Consider the following 24,226-nt stretch of genomic DNA (forward strand, 5'->3'; position numbering starts at 1 on the left):
TTCCCTCTGGCAGCGTCACTTTCTAACTCGGCCAGCAGTCAGCCTCCACAGCTCTGATTTCTCTTTGCACCTCTTCTTGCAATTCTTCAAAATGAGCTACAGAAATTCCAGCATGCAGATCCCTTCGTCCCGGATCTCCTTCACCCGCTCTGCTCCTCAGTACCGAGCTGCCAGTATTTATGGCGGAGCCGGAGGACAGGGTGCCCGCATCTCCTCTGCCTCTGTATCCACCCTGCGCTCCGGTGCTCCCATGTCAACTTCCTCTGGTGGCTTCAAGCTCAGCAGTGCCCTGGGCGGCGGAGCGGGCGCGGGGTTCGGCGGGGCCGGTGCTGCTGCTGCATCCGGTAGCGGTGCCAGCATCCTCGGCAATGAGAAGGGGGCAATGCAGAACCTGAACGACCGTCTGGCCAACTACCTGGAGACGGTGAGGAACCTGGAGCAGGCCAACCAGAAGCTGGAGGTGAACATCAGGGAGGCCCTGGAGAGGGGCGGTCAGGATGTGAGAGATTACAGCAAGTACGAGCCCATCATAGAAGACCTGCGCAACCAGGTGAGAAGAAAACTTTGTAGTGCTTCAAAGTGGAAATCTGTGACTCTCTTTTGCTATAGTTTAAAGACGTAAACAATGACAAAAAGTAGATTTTAAGTGGTGAAAATTGGTGTGCTAGAAACTAACAAGACGCCAAGTTGGGATTTTTAAAGATAAGTTGCGTTACCTTCAAAAGTTATCAGATTTCATTTATGAAAATGAAGGGTGTGGTTGCTAAGCTACAACCCTCCCTTTGCGGAGCTTTCTTTAGGGCTTCAAACGGGCCAGAACGTCCTCCAATGAATCACTAACACGAGGTTTGAATCACAAGAGGCTCACTCAGAAGACCAGGAAAAAAAGAAAAAAAAAGCTAAAGAATCTGCTTGTTAGATGGTGATTCTACAAGCATGCTCTGGTGTGGGAGAGCCTCAATGGGAAACAGATGTGTAGTAACCACATCCACACACACACACACACACACACACTGAAAGATGTCTGCAGTGCAGTGGTTGTATAACAATCAGCTCCAGTCCCAGAGAGTCAAATGTCACATTCCTTTTCAGGGTCCAGTGCTTCAATATCATATAATGGCACATCTATGGTGACTATCTTGGCATAAAGGGTGCAAGAATTTAGGCTGTTTATTGTGGCAGGATGTACGACCACAGAGAGAGAGAGAGAGACAAAAAAAAGAAGCTGAGAGTCAGTCAGAAAGAATTTCCTAGATCTGTGCACGCATACAACCCCAGAGTGATACATGTGACTGACAGCGACATGCAGCTGAAAGCTGGAGAGAAGAAAAAGTTATTTGCGTGACTTCTTCAGACAGGAAACCCGTTCGTATAGCAACGCTAAAACAAACTAGTTTTTGCTTTGCTGCAGGAACATCCCCCTCTTCCTGTTCTGCAATTTATGGTTCCTTTTTTATTATGAGCAAATGTTGCTATGAATCAGACAATCCTACGCTCTTGATTCTTGGGTTTCTGCCGTTACAAATGGGGAAGTAAATGCTCCAACTCAGACTTTTACATCCATGGAGGAGCCTTCTCAAAAAAAAAAAACTATATTTCGAGAGCACTATGTCCTCATTTTATATTTTTGTTTGCATGACACGTATGTATATATGACACAAAAAATAACTTTCTCTCATACAGATCTTTGACAAAATAGCCGAGAACGCTCGATTTGTGCTCCAGATTGACAACGCCCGTCTTGCTGCAGATGACTTCAAAGTGAAGTATGTGTTTTAGTTTAGTTTTTTTTTTAATGATTCTCCACATCAACTCCTTTAACTGCATCATCCTATGGTATTTAACAGAGGTGTTTGCATGTCCGACCTGCAACAGGTTCGAGAATGAGATGGCGATCCGGCAGTCTGTGGAGGGCGACATCGCTGGCCTGAAGAAAGTCATCGACGAAACCAACATGAGCAGGCTGAACATCGAAAGCGAGCTCGAAGCTGTGAAGGAAGAGCTCCATTTCCTGAAAAAGAACCATGAAAACGTGAGTTTGCGGTGTCTCTTTATTTTTAGCACTTTTACCCTGGGGCACAATTTATTTTAATTCTTAAATAGAATATGTCATATTCTTGCAGAACAAACTCCAACACAGTTGCAAAGTGTTTCTTGAAAACCCAAAGGGATTGCTTGAAAATAGTTTACCATTTCAGTTTAAACACAGAGTAAAAAAGAGGGAAAAAAAATATGTCCATTCTTTTTTTTTTTTTTTTACTGTGGAAATAAATCTGTGTAGCAAAAGTATGTTAGTGGGAGAGGACGGGGAGGAGTTTTCTTTTATTTGTTGAGATCTTAGCTATTTGAGAACACGTTCCAGTTTCCCTGAATTTATCTGTGACCTTGCAGCTTTTAACACACATTAGTAACAGAGTCACAAGCTTCTTTTCACTCCTAAGACGAAGCGTCATCAATGAGCTGTGAATGTCAGCTTTAACAGCTGCCTGTTCTTAATATGAAACAGAGTATCAAGACTCACTAACATTTTGAGTCGAAATAGAAACACTCGGTCAGAGTTTCTAGAGTGTTCTTGAAAACAATCCATTAATTTAACATTTTAATCCAGGTTCAGTCAACCTATATATTTTGTTTCGCAAATGGTCTAAGGTGGTCTAATGTCATTCACTAGTGAAAATGTGTTTTATTCAGAAATAAAACCTGTAACTTGTGTTCAGTGTACAATTATTTAGCAAAGGTCTAAGTATTTAAGATTTTAGACTATGGGTGATTAAATCCAATCAAAACTCCCTAAAAATAGAGAAATAAACCTCTAACTTAAGATGAATTATGCAAATTACATACAGCAGAATTTCACATTTGATAGATATTTTTTAAAATGCTTAAAGCCACACATTCCACAAGGGGGCGCCAAATCTCCTTTAATGTACATGTATTTATATAAAAGGAAAAACCTTTTTACATGTTCTTTTTAGCACCATATGAAAAATACTGTAGGCTTCACAGTCATCCAGCAATTCAAATTCAACTCTCTTTAACTCTAAATAAATAAATAAATAAATAAAAATGTGTTTTTACGTTCCTTTTTTGTCTCCCTAACCCTTTTACTTTCCTACAGGAGGTGATGGAGATAAGGAATCAGATTTCCCAGTCTGGCGTGCAAGTGGACATTGATGCTCCCAAAGGTCAGGACCTCTCTCAGATTATGGAGGACATGAGAGCCAACTATGAGAAGATTGCTGTGAAGAATGCAGAGGACCTTAAACGCTGGCATGAAAATCAGGTAAGGAATGCCAGAAAAATGAGGGAAATGATAAGATAGAGTGGTGGGCTATCTTGTCAGGTCAACATGTCGTGTTTTTTTTTTTTGTTTTTTTTTCCCTGTCAGATTGCAGATGTGCAAGTCCAGGTGTCACAGAATACAGAAGCACTCCAGGGGGCTCAGGTGGAGAAAAGCGATTTAAGCAGACAAATACAGACACTGGAAATTGAACTCGCGTCTCAACAGAGCTTAGTAAGCCCTCAAAACATTTTCTACACATTTTTTGCTTTATTCACAGATTGAAATGATCCAATCTGTAAAACTATAGCTGCATATTATCTATCCAAAAATGTCTTTTTGTGGACCGGTTTTCACACGTTTTCCAACTTCTCCAACAGAAAGCCTCTTTAGAAGACACTTTACATAACACAGAATTACGCTACAACATGGAAATGGAAAAATACAACAACGTCGTCATACGCCTAGAAGAAGAACTCACCAACTTGCGGGCGAATATTAAGCAGCAGACCCAGGAGTACGAGACGCTGCTCAACATGAAGATGAAGCTTGAGGCCGAGATCAGCACGTACAAGACTCTGCTGGATGGCGGAGACTTTAAGTAAGAATCATGAGGGCGTTGAAATATGGAATATGGAAACTATGAAATATGGTGTCATTTCATAGTTTCAATCGGGAGTCATAAAGAATAATAATTTTAAAAAAGTCTATCGTGTTTTGCACAGGCTCCTGGATGCACTGGAGGACCTGGATGCCACAAGTTAATTCAATACAGAGATCCAGAAGAAGAACAGTGAGAACTCGCACCAACAGCCAAGGGAAAACTGCATCTTGCTGGTTCGCTTAGCCAAACAAAGAAGTTCTACATATACAGCCAGGCCACAACACAATGAAACCTAATTGCTTCAGAAACACACACTTCCTGTGGTGACCAATAAAAGAAGTTGTTTCCATGCTGCAGTGCTTTTGGTTATTTATTATTTTTTGGAGAACTGTGTAATGTATTCTGCCGTTTATAGCTGTTCAACGTATTTTAAAAAAGGCATCAAACTGTTTTATAAATTTTAAGGGCCAGTGATTTGGTCAGTCAGAAGATAAAGAAGAAAATCCAGTCTTAAGTTTGGTCAAGCAGTTTTGGAAGTGTAATTGCATGCACTTTCATGAGTAAAAAAATGCATTTGCTGGTGTGTTATTCAGAGATGAAAACATTTAAAACCCATTACTTTAGAGCAGTAAACAGTCATGTAACAGAAGCATGTTTTCTGATTGCTGGTTCAGTACAAAAACAAGTTTCAGACAAAATGGGAAGATTTCTGAATTAAAAGCTCCCGTTCCATCAATTTTCCGCCGGTAAATCTGTAAATGTAACCATCAAAAGCCAAGTAACAAACTCATTTTAAAACTCAAAATGCACATTTCACTTTACGCCGATCCAGAAGAAGAGCTGTTGAATCTAGTCATTTCCGACTATGAGCTCTCATTCATTTTGCAACATTTTTCTGGTGGATAATAAATTGAGGAACAAAAAAAATACATTTCCGAAGAACACGTGCAAGCACGTACTTTGGAGCCAAAAGAGCCAACTCTTTTAAGTGATCCGAGCCAAAAGAGCCAGGTCTTCCGGAGACCCCACCTTCAGGAATAAAAGTGGAAATTGATCTTAGAGTTTTCGATTCCCAAACGAAACATTGGCTAAAACAAAAACAAATACGTGAAGACTGATTTTATACTGACCTATATTGTCTTGGAGAATTAGCTTTCTCTGATATAAATTCTGATGTTTGGCTTTGGAACCTAGAAAGCCGCTACAGTATGTGTGTCTGATGAGAGGGCATTTGCAAGAACGTGAGAAAAGCGTGACAGCTTCGCTGTGCACTGGGCGGTACAGAGCCACGAGATAGTACCTCATTATTTCGAGATATTTTTTTTTTACCAGAGTGGCGGAAACAGGCTCCCATACTCATAAATATGGGATATATGTGGATATAGCAAAACTTTAGGCACTTGACGACTGCTTCAGAAATCTGCATAGAATTTCTTGCTTATTTACTTCCAACAAACACAATAAACTTAAAAACAGCTTTGAAAAGCTAAAAGGGCTGCTGTCAACCTTTCAAAATGAAAGTGGTGCATTTTCAAACATCTTTCTATTTTTTTATTATTTTTCATTGTTTTATTAACTATCAAAATGCTACGTAAGTCAGTGATGTTTTGACTATACAGAACACATATTCAACATATCAGTAACGTCATTCTGACTAGTCAGAATGTTAATTTAAGATATCTTAAATAGAAAAACTGCGTAATTCAAGATATCTCTAATTCATTTGGAGATATCTGAAAAGCAATTTTGACTAGTCAAAATTACAATTCGAGATTTCTCTAATTTAGTTTTGCCTAGCCATTATTTGCTTTTAAGATATCTATAATTTAATTTTCACTAGTCAAAACTATATCTCCTATCTAAATATAGGAGATATAGTTTTGACTATATCTCAAAACTATATCATGATATCATTCAAGATATCTTTAAATAGAATTTTGACTAGTCAAAACTAAAATCTACATATTTTGAATTTACTTTATGACTAGTCATAATTTAATTGTAGATATCTGAAATGTGTATTTCAGATAGTCAGTATTTCATTGTAGATATCTTGAAACGAAGTCTTCCATACAAGGCAATGGTAAATCTGACGTCATTTCGACTAGTCAGAATGTAATTAGAGATATCTTAAATTACTAAAACGTCTAATCATAAAACAATTTGAGATATCTGGAATGTAAGGGCGGTAAGACAGAATTTATGTTAAAACGGCCTGCCATACTACCATATCCTCCATACAACTGATTGGTAAATCTGATGTCATTTCGACTAGTCAGAATGTAATTACAGATATCGCGAATAGGTATTTTGTCTAGTCAAAATATAATTGAAGATATCTTAAATTAGTTATACCTCTAGTCATAAAGCAATTTCAGATATCTGGAATGTAAGGGCGGTAAAACCGAATTTATGATAAAACGGCCTGCCATACTTGAATAGCTGACGCATGAGCAGACGTGCCACGAGTAGTGGGGACGTACTTCCTTTTAAATTTACTCCACATAGATCGTTTCCTGAAGCCTGTTTTCTGTACAGCTTTTAGCAGTAACAACAATGAAGAGCACGCAGAAAATAAAATATCTCAGAGCAACTGGCACAACATCCGAGTTTTGCTGTGTGCCATTGTGTCCGGTGAGTAGTAGGTGCAACAAATTCCTCAGTTTTTTCAGCTTCCCTGCTGATGAGGAGTTAAGGAAACAATGGATAGTGGCTATCCGGAGAGCTAACTTAGCCATCAAAGGTCACACTAGAGTTTGTAGCCGACATTTCAAACCTGAGGACATAAAAGAGCCTGAGAAAGAAATGGGCAGACGGAGGTTAAGAAAGGGAGCTGTACCTGCTCTTTTCGAGTGGAATAATTTCTCCCTTCCACTCCCACCACCGGCGGTTTGGGAGACAAGGAAAAGACCACCACCAGAGCACAGTGAGGAGGAGGCTAACCCACCAGCCAATGTCTGTATTAAGGAACACGATTACGCCTCGGCTCCAGACCCTGCAGTTATGGATTTGGTGTTGGAGGAAAATGATGCTCTCCGAGAGGAAGTCCGCCAGCTACGGGAACAGACGGAGAGCCTTACTCTGAGGCAGCGATTCGGCATTCATCGTTTCGCGTCATCGGACAAGGACATTAGATTCTTCACAAGGTGAGACTTTGTGTTTCGGTATACATCTTCATACCTGCCAAGTCTCCCCGTTTTGGCCTCTTTCATGCTGTGCTCCTCTATTAGTATTTTCCCGTAAATTTCCCGTATAATACCATAATGATGTAATTTACTCTGCATTCAGTCATATTGTATCTCATCAGTCTTTATGTACACATTTTTACTGTTTCTCTAAAGTTTTCTAAAACTGTACTAGTTCTTAGAAAAAATTCTATTTTGAAATTTTGAAAACTTCAAAAAAATATCTTCAGTCCTACATTATAAAAAAATAAATAGAAAAAATTAGCTGTTTCTCTAAATTATTCTAAAAATATATTAGGGATATATTTGAATAACAAATATAGTGCTATTAACAGGAGTATATATATATATATATATATATATATATATATATATATATATCTTTTTATTATGTTGTTGGTAAATATGAACACTTATTGGTATTTTAATATTTTCTTTGTTTTTCAGGTTTGCATCATATGACCTACTGATGCGTTTCTGGTCCATGATTGAGCCCGCTCTGCCATCCATGGTCAGTATTCGCCAAGGACAGAGAGGAGCTGCCATTGACTCCGCGTCCTCAACCCAAACCCTGCAGCCCATTGATGAGTTTTTCCTGTTCCTAAATTACCTGGCCCTTGGATCCAAGCAATGGGATCTTGCTGACCGTTATGGTGTCCATCAGTCCACGGTCAGCTGGATTGTTACTGCATGGACCAACTTTCTATTCACAGTGCTTGGCTCCATTAGGATCTGGATACCAGAGGACCAGATCCATAGCCATCTACCTGCCGACTTCAAGGACTACCCCGACACAACAGTCATCCTTGACTGTACTGAGCTGAGGTGCCAGTGCCCATCTTCCCCTATCCTCCAGAGTGAGGTGTTTTCATCTTACAAATCACACTGCACTCTGAAGGGGCTGATAGGGGTTGCACCACATGGGGCAGTGACATTCATCTCAGGACTGTATGCAGGGTCCATCAGTGACAAGCAGATCACACGTGAATCTGGTCTCCTCACCCTCTTAAAACCAGGGATGGCTGTCATGGTATACAGAGGCTTACTTATTGATGACATTGTACCCTGCAAAGTTTACAGGCCAGCATTTTTCTTTGGGAGGTCTCAGATGTCTGCAAGGGAAGTTAGGGGGACCCCGGCCATAACACGCCTTGGAGTGCATGTGGAGAGCCTCATTCGCAGAGTCAAAGAGCACAAGTTATTTGACTCTGAAATTCCCCTAGGTGTTCTTGGGATTATCAACCAGCTGTACACTGTTGCTTGTCTGCTCACAAATTATGAAAATGGCCCACTGACAAAAGGCTTGGGCAAAGAAGCCTGATGTCGGAGCAACTACAAAAAAAAAATTACTCTGTATTTACTGTGCATTTTCAATGTTCTATTTGTACATGAAATACAACTGAATCTCTTTCATAACTCTGCATTTTACAGATCTCATTTCCCTTATCTCAGTGTTTACATTACAAAAGCAAAAAGCAATATTATGGCTTAACAAATATTTTTAGCCGGCCCTTAATATTCTGTCAGAGTTCACCTGAAGTCAAAGTCAAAATAAACAAGCTGTATACCAATCAAGATGGCTGGCTTTCTGAGTGCAGACATTCTTAATTATGGAAGGTGTGTAAAGGTTAAAAAAAACAATAAATATTCAAACTCCAAAAATACTTGGTAAAATTAAATTTATCAACAAGCAATATTACTAACATTTTGTTCTTGCCTTTTTTTTCTTTTTTTTACAGTGGTCTCACTTATATAAAAGATATGAAATATAAACTAATCCTGTACTGTGCTCAAAAAACACTTCTCCTACAGTGAATACAAAATACAGAGAAGCACAGATTGCATTCTGCCAGAATACGAGCTTCTTTTTGTCACTCTGCAATAAAAGTACCATGCGTGGTACCCCTGACTATTGGTCTATCAAAATGTCTCACCTGAGCTGTGGACCTCTGCAGATCCTCCAGGGTTACCATAGGCCTATTGGTTGGTGAAAAAAAAAGTTATCCACAGCACTTTCAGTAAATTTGCCCAGCAGTTTGCTCGAACTTACTTTATAAATACTGTATTTAACATTCATTCCGCAGGAGTTATCCTTGAAGTTTTTTTTATAAATGATTAAGACACAGAGGTGTGGATGATGAAAATTCACATTAAATGAAAATAAACAATCAACAATTAGGATTTACAGATGGTTTTAGGCACAAAACTGAATAGAAAGCCATGGCGGAGCAGATATGGGTCAGGGAGTAAACATGGGAGGAGGCACGGGCCCGTGATCTGCGATGCGCGCTCCCGATAATAAACCTCTGACGCTTTCATCCGGGAACTACAACGAATTGCTTCTCCAACATGGCGGCGTCAGGTGAGGTTTATGTGGGTGAACGATACGAGTCGTTTAGAGGGAATTCCACCGGGTTATATCTCCGGACAGTCTGAGACATAAAGTAAAATTGTTGTTATTTGTCTCTTTTGCGGTTCATCTCATTGTCCTGTTCCTATGAACTCGTTTATGGGTTGTTTTAGCACGCTAAAGGCGAAGCTGGCAGGGGAAGCCGAATGAACGAAGCAACGACTTGTAATCTGAAATGCCTCGGCCTACAAGTAAAAACGCTCTTTATTTAGGGAATGTAGCCTCGGTGTTTTGGTGCCTAGGTTTATTTACTGTAACGTTTACAGGCGATGCGTTGGTAAATGTTGCTAACTGTGTTCGGAGCTGGCACATTGTAAGTCAGCGGCGGAGCTCGCCTTGGCGCTACGGGCAAACAAGCGTCGGGCGCAGGCGCGTTTTGTGGAGGAGGGGTTGGGCCGAGGACTCCGGGCCGCCTGGAGAGTCTCTCCCACGTGTGCGGCGCCGCTCCCTGGTACTTCGTTTCTGATGAAACGAGACAGCTGGACCTGTTGGGTCGCATCCCGTATGTACCGCAGGTCATCTCCTCCAACTTTGAGCTGTCTTCTCCCAGTCGGCCGAGTCTGGAACCGCTGATGGCGCACTTGGATCCTGACGCTACGACGTCGCACTAGGCCCTAAAACCTAGCCAGCTAAGCAGGGATACTTCCCCCCCTCCCCTCCCGCACCCTCCGTCAGCAGCCCTTTGCTGACTAAGCCTGCAAAGACATAGAGACGAAAGCGATAATAAAGGCAACAACTTGTGTGCTTATACTTCCCAGTAACTACACACATAAAACATTTTTTTAGTAATGCTAAAAAAAAACGTCATGCCAAATGAAGTCTTGAGTCACGACAAAAATGTTGCTGCTAGTATATACACGTGGACAAACAACGAGAGCTTCTTAGTTAGGCATGCTTATCTCTAATTGGAAAGCGTTTTAAATACTTTTTCCCCTCTGATGTTGTTATGGTGTGTTTCTGACACCTGGGAGTTTCAGAGTTATTCTCTTCTCAAACCAAAACAAGTCAAACCTGCTTTATGAGCTGTGTGAAGCCCCCCCCCCCTGAGCATCTAATGGCCCCTGGTTGGCATTCTGACTGGAGTCCTCCCTAATGGGCAAAAAGAACATCTAAATTCATTATTTTAGCATATGCTTTAAAATGTACCGTTCTTTCCTTGTGCTGAAAGATGAGTAGTACGTTTTATTTTTTTTGTTTTTTTCCCCCTTGTAACTTAAACAGGTAACTTATTATGGGAGTTTTTTTTCAGTTGCACTAATGTTTGGCTTTGCAACAAACCCTGTAATGCATGAACCAATAGAGGTAAATATTAGAAGTCAAGCACCTTGAGGTTAGTTTGTGTTTGTACATTGTTCAACTCTTCAGTGTGATCAGGCTAATCTGGTTGATACCGATTCCATTTTACTTCTAGGCCTGACATGGGGTTACAGTTAATTTTCCCTTCTAATGATTATAACACACTAAAGTTAATATACTACAAGTTTTTAATAGAGGTAGTAGTTTAGAATGCTGCAGAAAACCTACTAGGAAGAAGGATTGTTTAAAGATTGTTTGTTGTACATGAGTCCCTTAAGCTGACTTTTTAGCTTTAAGCATTTATTAAATGTGAAGAAAGTATTTAAATGTAACAGTATTTCATGTAATAATTTGGAAAAACTTGACAGATGTCAATCTCTGGTCGATTAGTTTATTTTGAGCTGACATTGCAAATAACTGAGAAAATTTCAACCAGAAACATTTTTGGTGATTTTTTTTTTTCTTTGTGTAATACAGCAGTACCAATGCAGGTCAATCAAAAATACACATAAAGAAGTTTAATGAAGAGCAACTCAGTCATAATTGAGTTTATTCTTTTAGTTAACCAAATGCTTTGTTAGTCATGTCACAATAAATCAATGTATTAATCCATAAATTGAAACAAGCTCAACTTTCATTTGCATGATTTTTTTTTTTGTTTTTCTCCTCTCTTTCTTTCTGATAAAGTTTTCAGTCTGGTGCTTTGGTCTCAACTATCTTTTTTTTTTTTCAAAGGACAATTTTGGTTCCTTAGACTTTATAATTAATTTTACTTGTTGTTTCTGTTATCTTGTTTACTTTGGATATTTAAAATGTCTTCCAGTTCCAGTGTTAAATGTTCATTAGAATTTAAAGTTTATTGATCTTTGCCAATGTGTTCCTGCGATATTATGCCATTACAATTATATTTCTTGAAAATTGTCTCATCGTTTAACTTCTGGGGCAATTTACAGTCCAACAAAATTGGTAATCGTGACAGGCCTGTCTCTGTACTCCTTTCCTCCAGCTAAGAAGAAGAATAAGAAGGGAAAGACCCTCACTCTGAATGACTTCCTGGCAGAAGACGGCGGAGGCGGTACTCCTGCTCCCAGCTACCCGCCCAAGTCCACGAGCTGGGCTGATGAGACTGACGACCTGGATGGAGATGGTGAGCCAATAATTTATGTATTTAAAATAAAAACCAAAATACATCAGTGGATGGAGTGCAGGCTTAAATGTACACATACTAAATGTAGACATTTCAGGGTTTCCTCCAGAAAACTTGCTAAGCCCGGTGGTAGGGGCGCTAAGTATTTCTATTCTTAGGTAAATATTGTTGGGGGGTACAAATTTGAAGCATTTATTTTATTAAGTTTTCTTGTTTTTCTAAATTGTATTGTTTTGTTTAATAATCTCTGCCCTAGCTGCAGTACTCTGATTTGCTGGTTGTCAAAGCGAATGCAGTATTTGGAGCGAATACTCTGACTGGATGAAAGGGACGTGCTCCCTCTTGTGCCCAGTTCAATGCCTCAACTAGAAACTTAGCTTTAGCTTGTGGGGGGGGCAAGTAAAGCCTGGTGGTCTGCCAGCTTATAATCCTCTCAGGGATTGAAATCAAGCAGCGATGCTAGTTTTGCTAGGTCTTAGCTCTGTTGAGAATGTTATGAATAATTAAAAACAACACTATTTCTAGAGAATTGAACTTCATTCTTGATTATTTTGATACTTTGCAGTAGTTGTGCGTGTTACGTTTGTCTGAGCATTGATTTTTGCACTTTTCCCATGAATATGAACTACAACAGGAAACATGCAATATACTGTATATAACAATTCTGGCAGGATGACTTTCATGTTGAGGAAATGATTAACTTTAATATTAATTTAAGTCACTAATATATATATATAAAAAATAAAAAAAATTCCCTTCTCACCCTCCGTGGGTGGTCTCTTTCATCCTCTGAGCTCGGGTCCTCTACCAGAGGCCTGGGAGCTTGAGGGTTCTGCGCAGTATCTTGGCTGTGCCTAGAACTGCACATTTCTGGACTGAGATGTCTGATGTTGTTCCTGGGATCTGTTTGAGCCACTGCTCCAGTTTGGGGGTGACTGCCCCGAGGGCCCCGATGACCACAGGCACCACTGTGGTCTTCACCTTCCAGGCCTTCTCCAGTTCCTCTCTGAGGCCCTGGTATTTCTCCAGTTTCTCATGCTCCTTTTTCCTGATGTTGTGGTCACTTGGTATTGCTACATCCACCACAACGGCTTTCCTCTGTTCTTTATCCACCATATATATATATATATATATATATATATATATATTTTCACAACAAATGGGACCATTGTTTAAAAGTGGTATCTCTGTTACTTATGTTATCTCGTGTAAAACATGTCTGGATAGAAAGGCCTTTTCTGCTGGGTCTCAAAACACACAACAGGATTGGGGGGGGGACTTGTCAGCATTTTAGTTGTGTGGTGTTTTTACCCCCAGCTTGTGAGTTTGAATGTATCTGCTAAAATAATTTTTTTTCCCCCTTCTGGTTAATGTTTGCTCACCTGTCGGCTGACAATGTAATTACCTCTGACAGCCATATGCAGAATGAAGAGGGGCGGTGATTGAATGATATTCAAATCTTTTGGTTTCAACCACGGCTAACGTCTAGTAGGGGAAATCCAGAAGAGAACATGAATGCTTTATCTGACGCAATAAAACATTTTAATTGTTAAGCTGTACCTGTTTCTGTACTATTTGCAGAAGTGCTAAAATAAAAGGTTGGGTTGAACTCTGAGTAAAGATGATTGTCAGTGTTTTTCGCTGATGCCTTTTGTTTGGATTTAGTTATCATGCAGTTGTATCTGGGCTTTTCCTGTGTTTTAATAATAAACTTATAAGTGATAGTTTGAGTCAGATTTAATAAACGGTTTGCTACTCAGGACTAGATTATTTTTTTTACAAAGTGGTGAATTAAAGTCATGAGTGGCTTAATGAGGAGCACATAAAACTGCTTTCACTTTAAATTGTGAATCTTGGAAATAATCACTAAGCACGATTTAGGTTTGTCTTGGCTTGTTATTAATACTTAATAAATTTTTTCTAATGTCATTGCATTGCTTTACATTTTTTCTCTTAAGCTCAATTTTATTCAACACAAGGAATGCAAGTATAAAAAAATAGCATTGATTAGAAATATGTTTTAATCTTTTTGCAAAATGTATCCCAATTGAATCACTTTAGTTGCCACATCTTGGCACACCGAGGAGGATACGTACCGGGCCCCACCCATTGACCGGTCCATCCTGCCCACGGCTCCTCGCTCGGCACGTGAGCCCAACATCGAACGCTCCAGGCTGCCTCGCAGCCCACCGTACACCGCCTTCCTGGGAAACCTGCCCTACGACGTCACAGAGGAGTCGATAAAAGACTTCTTTCGTGGCTTGGCGGTAAGTACAGCTTACACAGCGGACCAACATTCAGTTAACACAATTTACTTGCATAAGAGGTGTTGTGTTTGATATGGCAAAAATATGTCATGATTTTTACAAGGTAATTACGATTTCTGTTCATAAAACCGTGGTTATTGATTTTAATAAAAGGTGTATGACGCTGAAAGAATACTGAAGAGATTCATTTGTGCAAGTTTATGTTGTAACGAACACAACAGGCATCTAATGCATTTTTTTTGTTGCTTCTTTTGATTATTGTGGCTTTTTGCTTTTAGAAACCCCCACTAAATGTAATTTGTCTGAAAATTATAATATTAGACCAGTAAAAGCAATTTGTAAAACCAAAGTGTTGTCACAGTGCAGACTGATGACTTCACGGTTGCTCAGCAGGTTGTCATGGTCACCCTCCATAGGGAGGGAAGGCTACAAAAGGTTGTTGCTAAAGAAGTTCAGGATGCTGAATCCAAGTATATTAATGGGAAGTTGAGTGGAAGGGAAACGTGTTAGAAAAAGATACACAAGCAACGATGACAACCAAAACTGTACAGTACAGGAACAGTTTTCACTAGGCAGACATGTTTGTGTTAAACATCCTTTTTTATTGGTTATATGCAATATTCTAACTTTCTTCGAATAACAATTTCTGGCTTCAAACTTAAGTTTGATATTAAAAATGTTTGTGTAATAAGTCATTTTTTTATTGTGTAAACATTTATTACCTGTATTAGTTCCCGTGTTCTTAGTCTGTTAACTTGTTTGTAGTTGATTGAGCCATTTTGTCATTAATAATAGTCTTAATGTTTTTGTTCTCTGAATGTTTCTTTATCCAAGAAATGGCAACAGAAACTTCTAATTTTAGCTACTAAATTTTCTGAGCTTTTTTTTGGGGGTTTCTTTTTGCTTAGCTTAATTTTGTGAAGTTTTGGCTCCTTTTAATGGTTTGTTTTTTCTTCGTTGTTTCAGATCAGCGCAGTACGTCTGCCTCGAGAGCCCAGTAATCCAGAGAGGCTGAAAGGTTTTGGATATGCTGAATTTGATGACCTGGAGTCCCTTCTGAGGGCCCTCAGTCTGAGTGAAGAGGTGAGATGAACAGCTTCACAAACCGTTTATTAGTTTGATTATTGTGAGATTATATGCAAGATTTCTCAGCCACAAAACTAAATCTTGTTGTGCTTCTTTGTTCACCATTCATATTTCCAGAACCTGGGGAACCGAAGGATTCGTGTCGATATTGCAGACCAGTCAAACGATAAAGGTTGGTTTGTTAATTCTTTGGTGGACATTTTTTCTGTTTACCAATCCGTAATTCCCAAATCACCCCCTCCAAGTAATTTAAATTGATTTTTACTAACAATTCGTTATGCAATCTTTAATCAATCAATCAAATTTTATTTGTATAGCACATTTCAGCAGCAAGGCATTTCAAAGTGCTTAACATAATTAAAATATTTACACTCCTCTCATCCATGTGACGCTACTATTCATATTTAAAACCTTCCCACATTTGGAAATAGCTGCCATAAATGTAATGAGTCAGTATTTTACATTTCAAGATGAGAGTAAAGAATTAGACGAGAATTGGACTGAAATAAAATTTTATTCCAGTCTTTAATCCTCACATGGGCGTGTCGACAGCTTGACATCAGGAAGATGTTGGCCAACAGTACCAGCTGAGTTTAGTTAGCAAAGGCGATGATGTTCCCTAGGAGCAGGAAGCTCATCCATTTACATTTTTTTTCACTAGAAACGGTGCATCCTGAATGTATTCACAGTGATGCGCTGTACCTAGTAAGAAAACAAAGATGGATAAGCTTGATGTTCTTACTCCTAGTGAACTGAAGTGTGCACCATGCAAATCCAATGCAAATGCAAACTGCCAACTGATTCGAGCATCTTTTTTTTTCTGTTGAGTTTTAATCATGTTATACACCCTAATACAAGATTTTAAACTTAGCAGATACATTGTTACAATAATTTGTAAATGTCAATCTTAACACAAGATACTTTCTTTACTTTGCAGAAAGAGACGGTGGATCCATGGGAGGCAGAGACAGGGGTGGACGTATGGCAGACATGGGTCCCGACAAGACGGACAGCGACTGGAGAGCCAGGCCCAGTGCGGACAGCGATGATGGACCTCCAAGGAGGGATGATGCTTTTGGAGAAAGTAAGTCAAAGTTTCCAGTTATCCCTCTTTTAGATGTTCCCTGCAGATTATTTTGTGGACATGTGATAATGGTATAAAGCATTTTATATGATAAATCACAAATGTGATTAGATTTCATAAATGATTAAATCAGTTTGTTTATTTCAGTTGCATAGGAGCCTCAAGCAGCTTTTCTGCAGTAAATGCTCATTTGTTGTTTTTATTGGGAGCAGAGGTGATGTCAGAATGTGCCATTTGAAAAACATTACAGGGTTTAAACATTTCAGTCATACCAGTAATTGGATGTTTGTTGCAGCAGACCGTACAATTTTTGAGAAAGTTAGAGACCGACATAATCACACAGTGTAAACCCAACTGGGTGAGAGGACTTGAGGTGGAAGAGCTACAGGTCTGTGGTAAAACTTTAACATCTCAACACCTAAACAGTTTTGTTCCATGATTTAGATGTGTGGGACAACACACACCTAAATAGTGTGTACTCTTTAAGCTAGTGTGTACTCGTTGTCTGGCCAGTGTAATACTCGTTAAGTGGGAAATGATCAGTTTTCAGTCCTCAGCTGGTTTTGTTGCTGCATCGGCATCAAAAAAACGTTTTTCTCTTCATCCCATCGCAGGATCACGGGACCGGTATGAGTCAGACCGTTACAGAGAGGGGTCACGACGGGACGATCGCTATGATGGAGGAAGAGACCGCTATCGTGATCGCTATGACGACAGAGACCGCAGGGACCGCTATGACGACAGGGACCGCAGAGACTATGATAGAGGAGGTGAGTTTTTTTCCACAGAGTTGGGTTGGTTTTTGGTTTAGCGTTTTTCTTTTTGGTGCTGGTGTTTTGAGAAGCTCTTTCCTGTTTACAGCAGGATGCCCTAACTTCTGCCTCTGTCTTCATGTCATCCTTTTAGGCTTCGACTCCCGTGGTGGAGGAGGTCGTCGTGCCTTTGGAAGCAGCTTCCGTCGAGATTATGAAGATGGTCGAGGTAGCAATGATCGTTACGGCGACAGGGATCGTTATGGCGACCGGGATGACCGGTACGATAGACGAGATGACAGGCGTGAGGAGAGAGGTGAGGTTACCTAAACAAGTCTTGAGTTCATTTTTCTTCAAAAAGCAAAAGAAAAATGTTTGGAAGAGCTGCACTGACTTCGTTTTCACCCCCCAGCTCCTCAGCAAAGACCTAAGTTAAACCTGAAACCCCGCAGCGTACCGAAAGAGGAGGAGGGTAACAGCAGCGGGGGCACATCTCCGGCTGTCCCTCCGAGCTCTGGAGGCAGGTCCTCATCCATATTCGGTGGGGCAAAACCAGTTGATACGGCAGCCAAGGAGAGGGAGGTGGAAGAGAGGCTGAAAAAAGAAGAGGAGAGGCTGCAAAGACAACTGGAGGTGGACAAAAGCCGAGTACCTGAAAGGAAGATGAGAGACAGGTAACACCTGCGAGTGTGCAGTTCAAATATAAGCAACCATTTAAGGAAAAAGCAATCCAAATGTATTACGTTTACTTCAATTTCAGTTCAAATCTTTTTTTCTTACGCATTACACATCAAGCATCATATTGAAGGTCAATTTTATACATTTCAGTGCAGTTTATTGTGTACGGAAACCAAGCTGATTGCATTGAATGACTGACTTTATAGAAATCTGGCATTGCGTTAGATGAAAATGGAACCAAACTCTCTCCTTTTAAGAGGAAGCAACCTCCAGCAGAACATCCAGGCTCGGTGCAACTATCTGCCGTGGCCGACGGAGCGCTGAGAGTACAAAACTCCACGCACACAAGAAGCCCAGAGGCACTGCTCCAGGAGTACTTTCTAAGTTTAAGATAAAGTGTTGATGGCAGCAGAAGCTCTTCATCAAGAACAAAAGCAATGTTAAACAGATAAGCTTTGAGGCAGATGTAAAATCTATGGGCTGAATCTGCATAAAAACTCTAAGCAACAGCTCCTTCGATTGCTGTGTTTACGACAGAGAACTTCTTCTAGAAATAAAACGGGACGCAACAGCTCAGTTTGTTGATGCGATTGTGTTTACAGCTCAATTTTAAAGCCCAAGTTGAAGTACAGCCATGTTCTTTTTGCTGTTTGTTTGGTAACAGAAACTGTGTTTCTTATTTTCAGGGACCCCAGCTGGCGCAACGAGGAAACTCAGTCTGAGCGATCTCGCACAGAAAGCGAGTCTTCGCAGCCAGGAAGCACCTCTGGGAGAGGTGAGATATTTCTGCTCTACATCTCGACGGCAGAGCCTGCTGCTAAAAATACATCTGGAAGAGTATATTGTCTTTCCTTTCATACAATGCCTTAGAAAAATATGTAAAGCTCCACAGCTTTCATTTGATCAGCACAGGGTAGCGCGTTTTGGTTTTCATGTATAATTTCTTCACAGTGTGCTCTACTTTTGTGTGTCTGTCAGATTAAATTCCAATAAAGTAAGTTCACATTTGTGGTTTTATTGTTACAAAATATGAAATAATGCCTTTTCCAGAGGTACGTCTACTTTTTCAAGGCGTTTTAAGTTAAATTTGTTGCTCAGTTTTCAACAGAGAGAGCTTTACATGCATTCTTCTGGGTATAAAAAGCTCTCCTTTGTCCCATTTAGTAACATTTTTCGGAGTTCTTCTAACAGAACTTTCATCTGGCAGGGTCGAGGTGTCTAGATGGCGAGCGCTCCGGGGAGAATGAGGTTTTCTCTGGGAGAGAAGGCAACTCCTCCCCCGGTTCCTCGCCGCGGCCGACCTCTGCCGGCTCCTCAAAGGAGCCGCTGAAAGTGATGCCGGCCCCTCCTCCCAAGGAGAACGCTTGGGCCAAAAGAAGTGCTGTGAGCACAGGCTCCAACGAGGGAGAAGGTCGGCCCCCGGTCTCTCCCGTCTCTCCGAGCGGCTCGGCTCCCCCAAAGTTCAGGTGAGGACTGTTAAACGGCCACGGCTAACATTGAGATGCCCAGGAAAGACAGGATTTTAAGTCGCTCGTCTGAAGTCGTTTTTTTTTTTTTAAAGGCATCTCTTGTTGCTCTTTGTTTTGCTGCAGCTCGCCAAGTTCTGGAGATGAAAGAGGGTCTGGAAAAGGTGAGGTTTGCCAGTGAGTGCTGAACACAAACTCCACATGCAAGGACACCAGTCTGCAGGTGGCTGTGTAGTAGAAACCCATTAACAGCCATGGTAATTCAGCCATGTTCGTGGAGCCACAGAATCGCTCTAATTACTGCTACATTTTAGAGGATTTTGAGGTTCTTGTTACCCTTTGAGTTTTAAGGCCAACTTTGCATCATGGCAACAGGGATAAAAAATGATTCCTATTTACTGAAGGTTACAAACAATTTGCAAAAATCTAATTTGAAGCACTTTTCTGTTCAACATTTATTTATTACAAAGTTCCTTCACTGTTCGTATTCTGCCAAAGGCATCATCACACCATGTGGAAAACACCGGTCTTTCTTCTGCTGTAAGAAAACAGGCTGCTGTTTTCTTACAGCAGTCTGTAAGAAAAGGTTTTCAGGATTTCTTTTATTTTAGATAAATTCAAATGGTAAATATTTTAGCCATATCTGTACCTTAACGTCCTCGTAAATCCCACTCGTACCATCACAAAACTCATAATTACAAAACTGCAACTTGGCAAATCAGTTCTTTACTGTACGTTGACATTGATTCTATAAAACGCAGCGATATCACAGCCATAAAATCAAAATTTTATTGCTTTTATTTAAGCTGTAGTGTAACAGTTATTCTGACCACTACAAAATAATACATCAATCATTACAGATATGTTAATGTTGTCTGCAGGGCTGCGCAATAAATGTCAACAAAACACCGGCCGTTGGAGGCAAGCGAACCAAACCTGTTGAAGAGTCGATTCTGTGCATCTCTGTAGAAAAACTGGTCTGCAGTAAAAACAGGAAACTGTTCGGTGCCATTTGGGTTTCGACTGTTGTAATCTGGTGTTTAAGTTATTAACGATGAGCAGAGAAAGGACAAAAACACCATTGCTAAAATTGTGACTGTTCTCCAGATAAGTTCACTGCTTCATAACTCGTTCACTTCTACACGCAGTCCTCTTTACACTGTCGCCTTTTTATTTTTTGAGGCATTTAAAACGATTTGTTTGGTTTTCTGTCCATTTCTTTGAAGAAAATGGGTTGTCTCAGTGCTTTCAGAGTTTTTGCTGCCACTCATTAAGGTAGAGCTGTTGCAGCGACAGAAAGGGCTGATGACTAAAAATGAAAAGTAAATGGCTACTGCAGTGTCAACAACCAAAACATTTTCCAGATAACACTTTTACTGCTTTTTTTCTCTTGTTTTGCTGTTGCATTGCTATAGAAACAGTTTTTATGTTGATTAAATTTAGTTCTCATTTGGTACATTTAGGTTCCATTTGTAACAGAGCTTTTTTTAAATTTATTTTTTTGTTGTTGTGTTGTCTACTGTACAAACACTACAATCAGGCCCTCACTCAGTGTCTGTCATCTTTTTGAAGATGAGAACAAGGCTGATGGTGTGCGTCGGGACCGAGGGGCCCCACGGACACGAGGGGGGCCTGCAGGGCCTGGAGCTGGGCGGGGCCGAGGAGAGGTGCCCAACAAAGACAGAAAAAAGGAGGCAGACAGGTCAGCCACAAAATAAGAATAAATAGTTTTCCAAAGCTCCGAATGAGACTGAGAACAGTTCCTGGGCATCTGTAAAGACTGGCCTTCTCTGTTACTGTTTCTATCAGATCTTTTCCCCTCATGTTGCACAACATGCAAATGCCATGATGTCCAGCTTTCTCACACACACACAAAAAAATCATTGGCTGCACCAAGTCATTTAGGTCAAAGTTGACATCAGAGCTAAAGAAAGAACTCGGCGTAATTCAGAATTGGCTTTTTCTCAGTATTCTGACCTGTTTTATGTATATCTAAGCAGTAGAGTAGTTGATCAACTTCAGTGTTTATGTATGTAGCATACATTATTATCACCTAGACATTCTAACATGGTGGACTAAGCAAAGTGCCAGTCAGTTTGCTGGTTTTCAGAGAGTGTACCTGTGTGGGTTTTTATCGACCAACGCCCAGCATTAACTCACTTGGTGTTTGTTTTAAACGGTTTTGCTTCATTCTGATTGTAGAAAGGACAACAAAAGAGACTCCAGACCTCCTCCAGAGCCAAAGAAATACGAGGAAACCCCAACCCCCGTAAGTCGCTACCATTTGCTAATGCATACGTTTTCATAATTTGTGTGCATGTTATGCGTACATATTTGGCATGTTGTGAAATGTCACACTTCACAACATTTAAACAAAGACCAAAATTAAAAATGTATAACATGATCTAGATACTATTATTTAAAATGAAATGACAATAAATATTCCAACTTGTGCTGTTACAGTTTTAATAATGTTTAACGTTTAATATTGGTTATTTAGGTAAAGGATTAATATTTATGATCGACTCTTGATAAATTAAGTAGATTTGACATGCTTTTTTTCAGAGAACAGTACACCTTTTTTCCCCCCATGTTCTTAATAAAATAGCACAAGTTTAACAAACTGATACCAGATGGTTAATCTAACTATAGGAACAATATTGGAAACATTTAGCAGCCTAGAAACGGTAACGTCTGCAAAACTGTGGCATGCATTTATAATAATGACTGGCCATTTCTCATTCCTTAAGCCTACTTCACACGGCAAGATTTCTTTGTCCAGATTTCCCCGATCGACCAATCTTAGGACGCCCTGATTGTCGGGACGACTTTTTAAGATCATCCTGCCATGTGTGTGTATCAAGACTGAAGGACACTGGGACCGCTCCGATCTAAAATCAGGGATATTCAACATGTTGGGTCGGGTTGGCCCGATATTGCAGCATGTGTGGTGCCCCCCAACTTCGAACGAGAGCGCAGCCTGTTGAATGTGACGGGTAGCCAATCAGAACGTGCGATCATGTAAGCACAGAAGGGAATCCCAAACAAAGAACAGCCTAGCCAAATGCATGCAAATATTTTATAACCTCAAAATAACAAAAAATTTAAAATTATATAATTAACAGGTGAAGCTAAATGAAACGGCAGAAAACAGTGTAACAAGAGTTGACAACGAAAAAAAAAAACCCCAACTCGCCTTCCATATCATAATGCCACAAAAACAGCCGCTGCTCAGACCGTCTCTGCTTCGTCAAACGCCTTTTTGTAACGTTTTTAATCGGAGAACTTCACAAACTGTTGCCATCGTCTCTAAATCGTCTGCCATGTTTGTTCTCTCTAAATTCACATATGGTATGGCAGGACTTTACTGGATTTTTTTTTTTTGTCTGGCATCTGAATATTGACGAGTGAAATCTGTGAGTGTGTGGCGTGTTGCTCCTGCCTTACCACGCAGTATGATCGAACCTGGTGTGGTGATAAAAAAATCTTAGGTATGCGTGTGGTCTCTCAAAGTTTGAAAATTGGTCGACAATTTTAAAGTCCTGCCATGTGAACTAGGCATTTTTTCAAGTAAAGGTCCATCTCAAATCACAATATCAGGATAAACTACAAAAAGGTCGAATCTAAAGGAAGCTGACTGCTCAGACGGCTGAATGAAAGAGAAAAAGGAGCAGATAACCACAGCTGTTAGAGGAGTCTGAGGCAAAGTCCATTCAGGTGTTTTGGGAGATTGATGAGATGTGGACTGCAGCTGGAGTCTGTGCTTCAGAAACAACCACACACACACACACACACACACACACACACACACACACACACTCACTCTCATCCAGGACATCTCCTGTGTTAAAATACAACATCACACCTATCCCAGGTGGTAGTAACGAGCTTAACCACTACAAACTGGAGTAATAGTGAAGCAAGTTTGACCCAGTACAAAACAAAGATGGAGGCTTTCAGCAGCCTGTCTGGAGAAAACTAGATGCTATAAATGATCATTATAATTGACTGAATCTGAGTTTCACTTTGAGTCGACTTATAGAAATAAACTGTTACGGTTCTAATTTACTGAGATGTAGCTGCACATTTTGTTTCTGTTTACAGTAAACACATTAGTTATTTCATTCTCTTTAAAGAAATGTATGCATTTTTCAGGTTCTTGTAGTTTATAGAATGAATCTAATCACCTTCTACTGTATTTAGAACAATAACCTGTTCTGTATAGCTCTTCTCTCGACCCTTGGCTAGGCCTTTTAAATATTTGAAGCTAGAAACACAAAATGTTAGTAAAACCAAACAAAGCTTAAAGTGGGGAAAAAATCACCTTGAAATGGATATAAAATAATCACTACAGAAAAAAAGAAAAAAAACTTGATGTTTTTTTTTTTTCTTTTTGTTTACTTTCTTCAGAAGTTCAGCTCAGCCAGCAAATACGCCGCTTTGCTAATGGACGGAGAACAAGGAGACGACACCGAGGACGCCGAGTAGATGAGGCCTGATGACGCGTCAAGAGGAGAAAGTGACAAACTCCAGAGAAAAAGAAAAAGAAAAAAAAAAGAATCTCACATAGTCTATAAAAACAAAATCTTCTCACATGGAAGTGGCTCTCAGGGGAGGGGGCCACTACCTCCCTGCACCCCCCTCCCCTTTTCCTCCCTCTCCCTTGTTTTTCCTGCAACAATCCTGTCCTTCACCTTCAATCCACCCATCCATCCATCCCTTCTCTCCCTGCCCCACCCTCAGGACTTTTCAGGTTCTAGAGGAAAACAGTCACCTACTGGACTTGTTTTAAATGGAAAAGCTGACACATGGAAAAGTGATGGCAAACCTTGAATTAATTGTAATAAATAAATGGAAAAAGTGAGGAAAAAAAATGAATTTGTACATTTTTGGATTCCAGGCGTGCTGAGGTAGGATTTGATAAAATGAGCCGTAGCTTACTAAGTGGAGCTTTTTTTTTTTTTTTTTTTT

At 40.2% G+C, this 24,226-nt stretch overlaps 3 protein-coding genes across 4 annotated transcripts; all 3 read left to right on the forward strand.

The window, feature by feature from the left end:
• Positions 1-4,233, forward strand: LOC106914390 (keratin, type I cytoskeletal 18). Its single transcript, XM_014981141.2, has 7 exons — positions 1-550; positions 1,684-1,766; positions 1,876-2,032; positions 3,119-3,283; positions 3,389-3,514; positions 3,661-3,881; positions 4,006-4,233. Exons 1-7 carry the CDS (start codon positions 92-94, stop codon positions 4,043-4,045), a joined length of 1,251 nt encoding a protein of 416 aa, XP_014836627.2. The 5' UTR covers positions 1-91; the 3' UTR covers positions 4,046-4,233.
• A 2,120-nt stretch (positions 4,234-6,353) lies between these two features.
• Positions 6,354-8,772, forward strand: LOC106914384 (uncharacterized). The gene is made up of 2 exons (XM_014981133.2): positions 6,354-7,030; positions 7,517-8,772. The coding sequence occupies exons 1-2, from the start codon at positions 6,441-6,443 to the stop codon at positions 8,388-8,390; spliced, it is 1,464 nt and encodes a 487-aa protein (XP_014836619.2). The 5' UTR covers positions 6,354-6,440; the 3' UTR covers positions 8,391-8,772.
• Positions 8,773-9,358: 586 nt separating this feature from the next.
• On the forward strand, positions 9,359-24,129 carry eif4ba (eukaryotic translation initiation factor 4Ba). 2 transcript variants are annotated; one of them, XM_014981139.2, is made up of 15 exons: positions 9,364-9,431; positions 11,782-11,922; positions 13,984-14,189; positions 15,156-15,272; positions 15,393-15,447; positions 16,213-16,359; positions 16,974-17,129; positions 17,266-17,427; positions 17,524-17,785; positions 18,476-18,564; positions 18,997-19,255; positions 19,382-19,419; positions 20,828-20,957; positions 21,458-21,524; positions 23,666-24,129. In XM_014981139.2, the coding sequence occupies exons 1-15, from the start codon at positions 9,419-9,421 to the stop codon at positions 23,741-23,743; spliced, it is 1,920 nt and encodes a 639-aa protein (XP_014836625.1). In that variant the 5' UTR covers positions 9,364-9,418; the 3' UTR covers positions 23,744-24,129. The 2 variants fall into 2 exon arrangements, with proteins under 2 accessions (XP_014836626.1, XP_014836625.1); XM_014981140.2 differs by lacking the exon at positions 20,828-20,957 and having other exon boundaries at positions 9,359-9,431.
• The last annotated feature ends 97 nt before the right edge of the window (positions 24,130-24,226 follow it).

The sequence above is a fragment of the Poecilia mexicana genome, unplaced genomic scaffold (genome assembly GCF_051168715.1).
Source record: "Poecilia mexicana isolate PSO_F unplaced genomic scaffold, ASM5116871v1 scaffold_5, whole genome shotgun sequence".
NCBI lineage: Eukaryota > Metazoa > Chordata > Actinopteri > Cyprinodontiformes > Poeciliidae > Poecilia > Poecilia mexicana.